Here is a 15,179-nt window from a genome sequence, read left to right on the forward strand (position 1 = left end):
AGTCATGAAACTTTGAACTGCTAAGCAAGATAAAAAGCACTTTTCAGCTGCAGTGTGTGGTTTTGGCATTGCTGTTTTATTCCAAGAGCAACAAATACCTTACAATATCAAACAATAACTGATCTGGCAGCAATTTTCTGCTCCTTTTGAAGAAACAGATCACACATGTTTCTTCTTCATCACTTCTCTGTGATGTAGAGAAAAACTCCCACAATAAGCTTTGACAGCAATAGCAGATTTACTAACCTGGAAGAAGAAGCTGTACTGCCAGGTTCACAAGGTGTTGCACCCAAGCTAATAAATCCTGCTTTGGGAGCTCTGCTTTTCACTCTTTTGGCACTTCTAATTCTGGGCTAAAAGCAGGCAGAGGCAGCTAGGTGTCTGTGGTCCCCTACCAAGTACCTTATGCACAGTACAATACAGTGATGCTTCCCATTACCAGAACTTTAGGACACTGGAAATCAGAAATAAGTCCAGGTCAAAGTCCTAAGTGGCATAGGGGCAATAGAAGAAAATTATGCCAAAATGTATCTGTTTGGCAGTTAAATTAAGAAGAATTAAACAGTGAAACAAACTTTCCACAGTATCAGTACATCACAGTCCAAATCTGTGAGTGGCCTGGTTTAGACAAAGTGACTTTACTGCGTGCTACTGAGCTAGGTAATTTCAGTCCCCTATGCCTCTCTTTCTTCATCTTTTAAGCAGTTGCTTTCCTTCTTTGTGAATCAGTATGAGGTCCATGGATAAAAAAACATGCCACAAGAACTAGTTATTATTAATGCAATTCAGATATGGAATGCACCAGATGGCAAAATCTCCAGGATTTTAATGAACTATTGTAACAGAACATATGTAATATGACGTTATTATAACAGGCATTTAAATGTATAGTTAGTACATACAATGTGACCTACTCTGCTCTCAGTAACTCCACTGGAATTATTTTGGATTTATGTCAGATAATACTAGGAACACAAAGTAGCCCCATATGTGCAATTTGGTGAGGTTTTCAGAGCAAAGCTATCTTAACTATTGCTTGTCCTGTTGTTTTTTTTGTTGTTGTTCTGTTACTGTTGTTGCTGGGGTATTTAGTGGTCTGTTAAGAGTATGTTTTGTGCATTTAATTTTCAGTACCCTCGTGTCAGAGTTTAAAATGCCACTGACCAAGCACCCCTTAAAGATCATCATAATATAGTCAGCATGAAAGAGCAAAAAGTTTTTGGTTTTTTTCCCACTATATTCTGTGAAAATTAAGTCTGTGATCACCTTATGCTACACTTGGTATGCAATTCATGCGTGTCTCAGAAGAACTAAACACTCAGTTTCAGATTGTGAGGGCAGTAATATCTCCTTTGTCCCACAGATTTTGAGTTCTGCACAAGATGAATTATATGAGTGGGCAAATATGAAAGAAAGGACTGCAGCTCAAACCACTGGCATCACACATTACAGTCAGAGGCAGGTACTAACTTCAGTAAAGGAGGAACATGAAGATACTATCAGTGTGTATAAAACTTCTAGCTCACCTATAATACACACTATAAAGCCTAAGTGAACTGGCATTTAAGATATGAAAGGCTAGAAACAAGATATCAATTTCACATCATAAATTAACCTTTGTGCTAGTGCCCAAAGTTTTGGCTGATTACTCACTGCTTTCCCTCAGTGCTTAAGCAGTCTTTTCCAAAGCAAGACAGTTAAACCACAAAAACGTACCGTAGTGTCCACAGCCCTGACCTTCCCAGCAGGAACGTGCTTTGGAATGGGTTCTTCTGCAGATATCATCATGCAGCCTTCTTCTCCAAGAGTAACAATTACCAGCTTACACCCTCTTTCTAACAGCATGTGTCCCACCTTTCCAGCATCTTCAAGGTTGCCAACTGGGATGCCCGTTAAAATTTCTGCCTGGAAAACAACCCATGCAAATTAAAATCATAATCTGACAGTGTTCATTTTTGGACCACAGTTGCAGTTGAAAACAGTATAGAATATCTTTTTAAGATATATATATTAACCACTTCCTACAGTGATATTCTGCTATGACTTGCTGCTTGTGTAACACCAGCCTGCACTTCAGGCACAGTAGAGTAATAGAGAGCAGCCTCGGCAGAGACAGGTTCTGTTCCAGCTTCTATGACTTACCCGGCATGTAACCCTTAGTAAAATTACATTTCTCTCACATGACTAAGTTTCTTCATCTGTGACATGGACACAATGACACAGTCTTGGCAAAAAGCATTTTGTGGCCTAATGTGAAAAATGCTACATGGCAACTCAGTCACCATTGTTGTGGGATATTCATCCTGGAGTGAGAAACTTAAGTTCTTAAATTTTCAGTGTTTAGTTAGTGAGAAATAAGAAGGGAAAAATCTCTTCAAGGAAAAAAGTAATTGCTCAACTTTGACCACTCTGTTTACTTTAATACATATTTTTTAGATAAGAATACCTAAAAGTGATCTGAAGCCCTCTTTGGGCAACAACCCATTATATATTTGTGTTATAATCATGTCCATAGGCCTCTGTCAAGACTGAGACTCTTCTGTGTGGGCTCTGTGCAAACACACAGAAACTCTTCTAACAGATGTTGACCTCTAGTCAACTTCTCCCAGTTTGCTCTTAAAATTGATCTCTTCTAGTTCCACCCAACTAAGCAAAATTGACCAAAAGTCTCCAGAATCATAGAATCAACCAAGTTGGAAGAGACCTCCAAGGTCATCCAGTCCAACCTAGCACACAGCCCTATACAGTCAACTACACCATGGCACTAAGTGCCTCAATCCAGGCTTTTCTTCAACACCTCCAGGGACGGTGACTCCACCACCTCCCTGGGCAGCCCATTCCAATGCCAATCACTCTCTCTGCCAGCAACTTCCTCCTAACATCCAGACTATACGTCCCCTGGCACAACTTGAGACTGTGTCCCTTTCTTCTATTGCTGGTTGCCTGGCAGAAGAGACCAACTCCCACCTGGTCACAACCTCCCTTCAGGTAGTTGTAGACAGCAATGAGGTCTGCCCTGAGCCTCCTCTTCTCCAGGCTGCACACCCCCAGCTCCCTCAGCCTCTCCTCATAGGGTTTGTGTTCCAGGGCCTCTCATCAGCTTCATCGCTTTTCTCTGGACACGTTCCAGGACCTCAGTATCAGGCACTTTTTCTACCACTTCAAACATTTCTTCATGGCACAGCACTGTCAATGTCATGTACTTTTTCTTATCTTGCACAATAAGGTTGCTGTTGGATCCTGAAAAATGCAGTCTGAAGTATTTTCAGATAACTACCTAGTAACTGGGCATAGGCTCCATACTCTTAAGGCTTAATTTCAGTGGAAAACTTATTTGAGAGCCTATTTGCCAGCTACACTTCCAGACTTCTGCTGCACAGGCAGCTTCTCTGAGCAAACAGATGCTGAAATATTTCAAACTACCTTCCTCTGCATTACTGAAACTTGAATTCAGCACACATACTTCTTGACATAATGGACTGTAAATTATAGTGATTAAACAACTGGTTCACAAAGCACAGGCCACGCCTGCAGTAAAGACAGGCAGACAGCTAGGGACAGGAACTACTACAGCCATCCCAAAGTAAGCCGTCCCCAGCTGTGAGTCAGTGCCTGTAGCTCACCACTGTCATTTCCTGTGTTTCAGCCTGACCCAGGAGAGAGAGGCCACCCTTAGGCTCTGAAGGGCCAGATTATGCCAGCACACACACACACACACTCCCTGGTTTATTGTATCATTAGCAGAATACTTCAGTTTTCAAACTTAGAGTACCAAGTTCTGCAACCCCTACAAATGCACAGATGATTTTAAGCTCTGCTGATTTGCTGCCACAAGGCAGGATCTGATGTGGGAGGCCTCGATGGGCAAACTTGTGCACTGCTGGGGCAAGGTGTGGTTAACACACAATTTAAAACTACTGTTTTGGTTTTGTAGGGTTTTTTTTCACCATGATGATCCCAGATAAAAAATATAGTAAGAGTAAAATTACAAGAAGGCAACTAACCCTACCCAATTTTATCTTTGCCATGTCACCACACTGCTCAAGCAATGTACTGCTCTTGCAGTACAAACTCTTTAAGGAAATAAAATCTATTTCAGTTGTTAAAATGCTATAAAAGTACATATATCAAATAAGAAGAAATTGTTTCAAAAAGCATCTCAGAAAACCTTTGAAATGTATCTTTCTGCAAGGTTTACAAGGACACACCAATAATGGCTAAGGAATAACTGAGGATTGACACTGCACAGTATTAACATACAGATATACTCTGTTCTAATATTCAAAGGCTATAAAGTCTGTGTCTCTTCATGAATTTTAAGACCTCTGGAGCAGGAACTATGCATGTATTTAGCACACCTAGCACATCATAGTATAAGAATAAAAATGGATTAATACAAATCCTTCAAAGAAACCAGGTAACTTCACCTGCTCTGTATTTCTACCTGTGCTAGTTTGAAGCAGGGTAGAATGTTTTGGTGAGAAGAACTAGATCATAGCCTGTGAAAGGAAAACAGTGCTGATGTCTGCTCCCCTCAGAGTCTTGCTGAAGAAGAAACAAAAGCATTAGATAACACTCTGGCCATTTTGTCTCACTCTGCCTTGGGCTTCTGACTGAACTGCATCTCTCTAACACACCCTCCACTCACCTTTGCTTCTTAACCTCTTGGCTGAACCTCCATTCTTCCTTGGGACTGGGGTGAGGTTGAGAGGGGCAGGGGGAAGGTGCAGGGGTGGTTGAGAGCCCCTCCTGGGGACTCAGGTTTCTGGGAGGGCTGTTGTGTTTTCTGTATTGTCTTTTCCCTTGTCTATTTCTGTCTATAACTGTATATACTGTAAATATCTGCTTGTATATTGTGCTAGCTGTAAATAAATAGATTCATTTATATTCCCAGAGCCAACTGAGTCTAGCCTGGGTGATTTCTAAAGTGTAGGAGGCAGGATACACCTGAACCATCACACTACCTGTTATGCAGAGTCTCTAGAAGGAAAGTGGATTTTGTTTTGGTAAAGAAACAGTAATTTCAGTTTGGGTTTATTTACACTTGTGTAAGCTCATGAGTGAAGTAAATGGAGTATTTATAATATTCCTCCTAATGAAATGCACATGCTGTACAATTAACATTAGTACTACACCCCTCTATGTGCCTGCTGTGTCCCAAGTCAACAGGACTTTTTGCTTGGCTAGTAAGAGAATTGTCTGCAACTGGAATGTGAAAGGTTTTGCAGAAATCTTTCATTTGATCTTACATCAATAAACAAAATTACCTTGAAGAGAGTCTGTATGAAAGTAGATCTTCAACTGCTTGAAACCACTATCATCTAACTCATCTACAGCAGGATGGTAAAACTGAAAAACACTGGAACAAGCTGGAAGAACCACAAAAGCAGCAGAACCCAGACAGATTCTGTGCCAATAATTAGAGATTGCTGTAAATGTCAACTGATGTTAAATACTGTGGTGAGTTTTCAAGTTTCTCCCTCCAGTAGAATCTTATTTAAAAAGCAAACCCTGGTACAATTGAAGGAAATAACTAATGGCTATGTAAAGAAAAAATGAAATAACAATGCTGAAAGCCCAATGTGGACATTTGCCACAGTGCCACACAAAATAGCAGCAAATCAAGAATTGGATTTTTCTGCAGCTCGTCTCATAAAACTCCTCAGTTAAATGAGTCTGTTAGAGCAACAGGATGTTCTGCAAAACTGCTGGCAGGAAAAAAACAAACCAGGATGGGTGTTATATAATTCATCTATAAATCACACATTCATAGAATGCCTTAGGTTAGAGGGGACCTTACAGATCACCTGCGCCAACCTCCCTGCCATGGACAGGGATACCTCTCAACTAGATTCAGCTGCTCAAGGCACCATCCAACCTGGCCTTGAACATCCCCCCAGGGAGCAGGCATCCACAACCTCCCTGGGCTACCTAGTCCAGAGTAACATCACCCTGATACTGAAGAACTTCTTCCTAAAATCCAGGCTAAGCCTACTCTCTCTCAGCTTAAAATCACTTTGTTTACAAAAGAGGAAGAGAAATTTAACTGAAGTTTTTAATCTAACTGATATGAAGGTTCTTGGCCATAATCCTCACTAATCTAAGTTAATTCTCCATGTCTCTTTAGACTGTGGAGTCTGGTTGCAAACAAGCACTGCTACAGAAGACAAACGATCCTGCATTTTCTCTTCAAGTCCTTTCTGCATGGCTCAGTCTCTTGTGCCAGTACAGCCATCTGTGGGGCCAGGAAACAAACTGGACTGCAAGGCAGGTCTGTGTTAGGTTTAACACCACACCCAATCCCGTACCACCCCCAACCCAAAACAATTAACCTCTTTCAACAGCAGTACCAGTTTACATTGGCTAGAAGTGAGAATCAAACTATGATAGGAACATTTGCTCAGAGTTCATAGCTGTGGTGCAGTTAGAGCAGCACATGTCTCACAAGGAGATGTTCTCCAGCCTCCGACTGGCATTTGTGAGGACAAATTTACAGCACAGAAGCTACTTTTGTGATCTCTGGCACAGGTAGGACACTGACATACTGCAGCACACTACAATGGAAGGCCAGGGTGCCAGAGACCAGGACATACAAGAGGAAGCTGGGAGAAGCAGGCTTAAACCTTAGGTTTAAGGTTAAACCTTAAGAACCAAAGCTACAGGGAGATCTAGTTGTTTTCTACAGCAATTTAATGCGTGGGTACAGAGGAGATGGAGGTAGATGTCTTGAAGGTGCACAGGGGTAGGGCCGAAGACAAGAGGCACAAGATGGAACATGGGAAATGTTAGTATTAAGGTGTGCTTTATCACTGAGAGAGTGAGGAAACATTGGAACAGGTACTCAGAAGTCATGCAGTCTCCATCTTTGAAGATTCAAAACTTGATGGGACAAAGCCTTGAGCGAACTGAGCTAAACTGGCCATGCTTCATCAGGCCATTGGACTAGAGATCTCCAGAGATCAGCTTCCAACCTCTGTGATCCTATGATCCTGTGCAAATGGAAACAGGTGACATAACAAGAAGTGGTCATTCTCTGGGGAGCAGCCCATCACTTGGACTGCTTTCTGTGCACCTAGCACAATAACAGCTTTCTAAATGTTGCCAGGCATTTCTGAAACACAGGAAATAAATAATAATAGAGAATTGTGCCAACTCTATGGCTAATCCATCTATGGTATATATGGTAATTGAAAATATTTTTCATTTGAAATATTCAAACACAGTAAGCTGGTTGGCTACCAACTGGGCTTGTACCTTAGAATATGTGAGAATGAAAAAAAAAGGATCTCAGTCTCATTAATTCTAACACATGTGAACAATCCCCAAGAAGTGGTGAGACAGATTCAGTGCATAAGCAATTACAAGAGCAGGCCACAAGCCAAACTAGTTCCAGTTGTTTCAGATGACAACTTTTGTACATGTATACAGACAGAACCACTTATCATACTGGAATAATTAAAACCTGATTGAAATGAATTGGCTTGAAGCTATTCCCTCCTCTCCTCTCTCAAAAGTAACATCTTCATTTTAGACTCAATATGGGAAATTTCATAGTTTGCAGTAACTGATAAAATGGGATTTAGAACAAAGTTGGAATTAAAATATACCATGAATTGCTGACAGCTTCTATATAATGGTGCAGGAGTAGCTTTCCATTAATTAAACCAGAAAAGATGAAACCAAAGATGTTCTGCAATGTTTGTTCTAAAGGACTTGTTTTTGTTTTCGACTACTAGAGATGGCAATTATTTCTTTCTTAAGAAAGGCTATGCCTAATATTAATCTCTACAATAATAAGCAGTATTTTAAATGTCCTAATCCAAGACTACAGATGCAGTTTCATAAACTGTATCTTCTTTGAATCTTCCAAAAGTCAGTATTACCTCTTGCCTCTGAACTTACTTGCAAGGATTTCCATTATTAATATTTCTCCCAAAAATTATCTCATTTCTAAGTAATAGATAGTAAAACCTAAAAATAAACAGAACAGTATCTATTTTTCTGTATTATTTTTACACATTTTGTGGCCAGCAGGACAAGGGAGGTTATTCTGCCCCTGTACTCAGCACTGGTCAGGCAACACCTTGAGTACTGTGTCCATTTCTGGGCCCCTCAATTCAAGAGATGTTGTGGTGCTGGAAGGTGTCCAGAGAAGGGTGACAAAGCTGGGGAGGGGCCTGGAACACAAACCCTATGAGGAGAGGCTGAGGGAGCTGGGGGTGTGCAGCCTGGAGAAGAGGAGGCTCAGGGGGGACCTCATTGCTGTCTACAACTACCTGAAGGGACATTGTAGCCAGGTGGGGGTTGGCCTCTTCTGCCAGGCAACCAGCAATAGAACAAGGGGACACAGTCTCAAGTTGTGCCAGGGGAGGTATAGGCTGGATGTTAGGAGGAATTTCTTCCCAGAGAGAGTGATTGGCATTGGAATGGGCTGCCCAGGGAGGTGGTGGAGGCATCGTCCCTGGAGGTGTTCAAGCAAAGCCTGGCTGAGGCACTTAGTGCCATGGTCTGGTTGTTTGGCTAGGGCTGGGTGTTAGGTTGGACTGGATGATCTTGGAGATCTCTTCCAACCTGGCTGATTCTATGATTCTATGAAAATTAGCAATTAACTTATACTTAATTGAACTGCATTCTACCATTGAAGCCCCAAAGTATTCTGTCAGCATTTAATTAAAGCTTTATTGGGCTTTTCTTATTTAGATCAGTAGTCTGATACCTATTTCAAATTGGGGAGAAAGCAGCTCCCACTTTTGCATCAAAAAAGAGCTTGACAAAACAAACTAATTTACTGTAACCATTTAGGAGTTTTCCTTCTCCTCAAGGACTCTTCAGTATTCTTTGAGTGGAGAAGCAGCTGTTGTTCAAAATGTCCAGAGCCAAACTGAAATGGCTGACATGCAGCATGCTCTGGTTCTTAACCTGCAAGGTTAATTAATTGCATGCACATACTAAATAAGAAAAACAACACATGAACTGTATTGACACTGTGGTTGTGCCCAGAGCCGGAATGCAGCAGGGAATCACAGAAATATGTGGAGGGGAAGAAGAAGAAGAAGAAGAAAAGTAAATATTCCAAAGAGCTCATCTTGTATAGAGTTTTTTGCTTTTTCAACATTTATAGATAACTGAAAAAAACCCCAACCACTGTTTTTCACTAAGATGACATTGGATACATTTATTTTTCATTAGAAGAATTAAGGGAATGGAGAACTAGCACATTCCTGCACAAACCTCAGGGATTAGACTGTGCTGCATCTGGGAATTAACAAACTAGTCTCAACAAGCTTCATCTTTCCAGGAAAAGATAAAACTGAACTACAGGCTAAGCAAAGAAAGAACTGATAACCTTGCAAGAACAGATTTTTTTCTGTTTATGAGCCACATAAAAAGAAAGTAATGTCAAACATTAAGAAAAATATACTATTGCAACAAGCAAGAGTGAAAAGAACAGCTTGTGAAGAGCCTTCCAGACAAACTAATGGTAGATAACTCACTGATAGTATAATTTTGTTTGCTTCTCTCTAGCACATATATCCATAAGAACAAGCTGTGCTGTTACACCAGATATGGCATATGATTTCATTGAATCCTACAGCACTTAATGAGGGATGGAGTAGAAAGTGTGATGTTGTATTTGATACTCACGTGTTCATGACCCGACAGCCCATGGCTGTCTAAAACTATAGCTGACATTTGAAAACTTTTATTCTGTGACAAAGACATTGCAGATCAAAAATTCTGACCTTTATAGCAGTAAAGAACAGAAATTTCTGACTAATAATTCAGCTAATCACAAGGACTAGCCCCTTTTTACCTCATGTCTAACAACACAAAGACTACACATAGTGTTTAGCTAAAAGGTTAGTGTTCTGTTCTACAGCTAATGTCACAGAATCATAGAATCACCCAGGTTGGAAGGGACCTCAAAAGGTCATCTGGTGCAACTCTGCTAGAGTAGGCAGGGGCACCCTCAAATAGATTAGGTCAGCCAGAGTCCCGCTGAGCCTCACTTGAGTATTTCCAGGGATGAGGCCTCAACCACCTCTCTGGGCACCATGTTCCAATGCTCAACCACACTCATTGTAAAGAACTTTTTCCCAACATCCAATCTAGATCTCCTCTTCTCTAATTTCAAATCACTGCCCCTCATCCTATCACTCGTGGGCCTCTGTAAACAGTCCCTCCCCAGCATTCAAGCAGGTCCCTTTCAAGTACTGATAATATCCACAAAACACAGGGCTTTATTATATAAAGGTGCTTCTTGGTGAACAGGAAAGATACAGGCATTTTGATAAAACCATGGGATAAATACTTGTAAATCTAAGTGACTGAGAAGGTCAACCCAAGCAATTTTAAAAAAAACAGTGTAAATTTAATCTTGTCTTAGCCTACACATCAGTATCAAAAGGAATGTTTTAGAAGCTGGATGGCTCTAGAGTTCATCTTTAAGCCCAAGATGATTTATTGACTTTTTTAAAGGACTTAACAGACATAAAGCAGAAATACACTTTTCTTTACTTTTTTTTTTTCCTGGCAGTACCTAAAAATCCCAAGTGAAAAAGATGCCAGAAGTGGTAAGGCTGGAACATAAATAAGATCTTGGATAGAAGTTATTTGAGACTTAGAAATACCAAGTAGAAAGGGCAACATAACTGGAACAGAACATCTCAGGAAGGCAGCTGTAAGCAGCACATTAAATACTTTTGCCTATAGAGAATATATATTTTTAAGAACCCCTAAGATAACTTAAAAGTAACTTAAATAAACCCATTATGACATGGCCATAGTGGCTTAGAGCAAAGTTCCATCTTTCCTTATTGTTCTTTTCTGACTGTGATTTCTAATAGACACTAAGAGAAATAGATACTAAGAGAAATAATGTATTTTAAGTAAGAAAATGATCTTTCCCCAGTATATATTCTGCATCATCAAAATACTTTCTGCTTCAAGGTGAAGGAAATGCAGATGTAGTTAGCTGAATGAAGTTAAAAAAAATATCTTTAGGATTTGTAGAATTAACATTGCTTTTAAGTGTCATACAGAAATGTAACCTCTATTTGTGTATGCAAACACTCATCTCTATATGAACCTTCTCAAGAGCATACATTATAGGGATCTGAAATTAAAGAAACTCATGAAAGAAAACAGAAAGCAGATGGTATATGAATACACAACAATTACTCAAAAAACAACTTTAAAACTTGTGACATATGAGGAACAAATGCTTCATTTGAATTCTTTTCTCAGGAAAGAAAGGAACAACGGCAGTAGTTCATCCCTGCAAATCAATTCAATAGATCAGACACAGAGGATGAAATCAAACTTAATTGATTATTACAGTTGTACTAATATCATTCATTTCACTGCAAACTGTGAAAAGGCTATTGTTAAAACCAAAGGTATTTATGCACCATTCTTGGTTTTGCAATATGCTGGAGGAGTCCCATCCTTGGTTCTGTGTTCCAGTGATAGGGCCAGCAGGAACTTCTATAGATGTACCATTCCCATAAATTCAGAAGAGATAAAGCCTCCTCAATGGCAAAGAGTGTCTTTCTGTGCCTGACTGTGCATAAAGAGATCCCAGCTATCTTCACATGGTAATTATTTCAAAAAAGGAACTAGCAGAAAAGAATGCAAACTGTACTCTCAGCTCTGCAGAGAAGGTAGGTGAGTGAGCAGCAGCCTGTTATAATTACACACCTGTATTTCTTGTTTTGCAAATGTAATTTTCTTCTACTCCACGTGGCAGTAATAATAATACACCCTAGCTCTAGCAAGCTAAAATTCTCAAAGAAGGTCTCTTTCAAGAGTGTCCTCTAGCAAGAAACTGCAACAAAGAGAAAATTTTAACATGCGATACAAAGAGCAACAAAAGCAAAGCCAGGAACAGAGAAGTAATGGGAAGCAAAGTTTTGTTTTGAACATATAAGGGATAAATTTTTGCAGGGGTAAAGAAAAGGTTAACTAGTGATGTCATGAAAGAAACAAACAACAAATGGCATTCACTAGAGTGAGAGTTCCAAAACATGTGCTATTGCAGCGTTTAGTGAATCCAGAGGCATGATCCAGGCATAAATGCTTTCTGAAAGCATAAAGATAACACTACAGGAGCTTGCCACAAGTCCTGTGAACAAGAATAAATATGTTCTGTTAGAATTTTCTTCTGGTAATTCTGATAGGCATTAGACAGGGTCTGAGCCACAAATATCACTATCAGTCACACTGGAAACTGCCTTCTGGAGACCCGAGGAGCCATGGCATCTCCCACCTTGCTATTTTGCTAACTCCTGAATGCTCTGGAGTATCTGAACTTGGTAGACACATACTGAAACATCCCCAAATAAAATTCCAATCTCTATCTGGGTTATGCAGACTGACCCTTAAATACAAGAAAGGTCAGGAATGAAGAACTTCTGATATGGTTTATGATGTGTTTTAAAAGGTATTTCAAAAGAGGGTAATTGAGGCATGAAGAACTTACTCTGTCAGATGCTGTCATTAGACAAAAAAAAATATAAGTAAGCAGTGCTGTGATTTTATCCTAGCTCTTCCCCCTCCTCTCCACACAAAGGTACAATGCTCATAGCAGAAATGATGTTGGTTGAATGTAACTTTAACTATGATCAAGGTATAGCTTCTATCCACATTCCTGTTTTCTAAAGAGAGAATAAGGGGAAAGAAGATAACATGCAGGAAATTTAAATGAAGGTGTTATGACATGAGCTTCATTTGTCTCTTGTGACAAAAATAATTCCCTTTCAGAGAAAAACCACACTTGAATTAGAAAAGGGAGGGAAAGGAGGAAACAAACAAACAGAAAAAGAAAAAACACAGAAGAGGGTCCAGAGAAAGTGACAGACTGAAAACAGATCTAATAGGAAGAGGCATCTGAAGCAGCTATCTACCATCAAGTGCAAGTGTGCAGCAACTCCTGACAAGTGAGTTTAAAACTGTCAGGACTCTATGGCTAGTAATTTCCTACTAATCAAGGCACCACAGAATGATGGCAAGGATCTATTTCAATATTTATCACTCAGTGACAACATTTTAACTGTGTCCTTTCATGGATTTGTTTTACTCATCTACTTGCAGCTGGATGCCACAGTCCTGCTGCAAGCAATCCATTTAATTTTTAGTGCAATCTAAAGGTATTCAAGCATATTCCTTTTGGCTGCTCAGGTTGGGGATAAAACCTGTCACCTCCAAAAGTCCTATGTAAGAGGAGCACAGCCCAGTTTTCCTGCTCCCTGGAGCACTTCTGAGAACAGAGTTCCTCTGAAATTTTACTGCTTGAGACTCCTTCTTTAATATGACATATAATCATTACCTCAGTTTCATTGCAGCAGAAGATATCAGGATGAGTATAAAATTGTGGATCTAGGTCAGCAAGGGCTGGAGCTGGATTAAATAAAGTCTTTACTGAAAAAAAAAAATAAAACAAGAAAAGAAAAAAGAAAATCTAAATTTCTAATGTTTTAGATTCATAAACCATCACCTGCAACAGCACTGTGGTTAAATCACTGCCCCTAATGTTTATTATTAACACACAAATAGCTCCCAGTTTCTGTGTCCTCATTATATAGAACTGCTAAAAACATTATCTATTATATTAAAGTTCCCTTTTAATTCATGTGCAGGCACCTGTCATGATGGGAACACGACAGGAGAGCAACAGAAAAAAAAACCAACCATGAAATTATTAAATTAGAAGTTTATGTGTGTTGTTATCTCTGTTCTGTACATGAAGAAACAGGGATACGGAGTAACAAAGAGCATGCCCAGACAAGTAGTGAAATGTGCTTCTGAATGTGTTACCTAACTTGCTGAAACTGCCACATTATAAAACTGTAGTGCAGACAAGGCACTGTGTCTTTTTAATATGCTATCTGGCAGAGGTAGACCTAAACTTCACACGTGGTAGAATACGTAAGTTCACTTCAAACTGTAGCCTAAGGCCTTGTGTAACAGCAGAAAAGCTTTGTCATGAGGACAGCAGAAGTGACTTACAGTGAACAAAGGAAGTCTGCAGACTTGGTTTATCATTTTGCCAGTTTTATGATGAGTATTTCTGTGTCCCACCATTTTTACATAAAAAGTACACTCTCTCACTTTAGAAATACTCCTTGTAGTAAGTAATCAAATCTTCCAACATGGATAAGTACATTTCAGTCCTAAACTCATATTTAGACCCCAAGCTACAGCATGTAACATTCAGACAACCTGAGTCCCAGTTAATGCCCTAAAAGACACACAGAGACTTCTGAAAGCTGAGTACTGAAAAGTTTAAAGGATGATCTTTTTGATTAATACTATGAAACTTTTAGCCTCTGACTGTACAACTTCACCCTGTCTCTCTACCTATCTCCTTAAAAAAGAGCATTCAAGTAGAAAAGACATTTATTGAGGAGTCAAAAAATGGCAGGGTGAAGAATTTCCAATGAAATCTTAATTTGGCTCCCTTATATTATTATAATACAGTATGCATTATAATAAATTCTTTAATTATATGATCACACACCGCTGAAAAACAGCATGTGATCACATAATTAAAGACTGCAACATAATGCATATGCAGAAAGGAGACAAATTAAGGTTTCACAGGCAACCTTAACTCTTGCATTTCCTGTTTTCTGAACTGCAACCCTAACAGTTTTTTCAACACAAACCTTTACTTCCCTAAGTAAAATAAACAAACAGTACATACTGGAAGATAACTCTGTCATGTGGTATCATACTGACACATAAATGGGTCAGGAGCAGCACTGGGAGGGTTTGAGCTTGGGTTTTAAATAATATAGACTCCTCATGTGTGTGGGTGTAATGTATTACTATTAGCTTGCTCCCATGTTTACTATCTTCCGAGCAGGAGGGAAATAGAGGAACACTAAGATTCTCTTTCAGGATACAAAGAACATGACTTGCAAACAAGGTCATTTCTTTGCCGCCCCTGAGGAATACTAAACCATTTTCTGCCAAATCCTCTCTCTTTGCCAAGATCCATTCTCCTCTTATTTCCGGTCTTTGGGGCCCCTTGTAGAGGCACTGTGCAATAGTAACCTTTCCACCCAGCTTTCATGACATTGTATCTCTCCACGTGCCCTATTCTATGCTTTTTCCTCACTTAAGAGTACCCACAGCCTACTTTCTGACTCTACCTCTATATTCCTATCTCCATTCAG

The 15,179-nt window shown here is 39.7% G+C and overlaps 1 protein-coding gene across 1 annotated transcript in view; it reads right to left on the bottom strand.

Moving 5' to 3' along the window:
• The window catches only part of RBKS (ribokinase), an 86,092-nt gene that overhangs the window by 26,629 nt on the left and 44,284 nt on the right, over positions 1-15,179 (bottom strand). The window contains exons 6-7 of the mRNA XM_064158351.1: positions 13,328-13,419; positions 1,717-1,905 (exon numbers count right to left, since the gene is read on the bottom strand). Coding sequence (XP_064014421.1) covers positions 1,717-1,905; positions 13,328-13,419 — 281 coding nt within the window. The remainder of the gene's footprint in view (positions 1-1,716; positions 1,906-13,327; positions 13,420-15,179) is intronic.

This window comes from Pogoniulus pusillus, chromosome 18 (genome assembly GCF_015220805.1).
Source record: "Pogoniulus pusillus isolate bPogPus1 chromosome 18, bPogPus1.pri, whole genome shotgun sequence".
NCBI lineage: Eukaryota > Metazoa > Chordata > Aves > Piciformes > Lybiidae > Pogoniulus > Pogoniulus pusillus.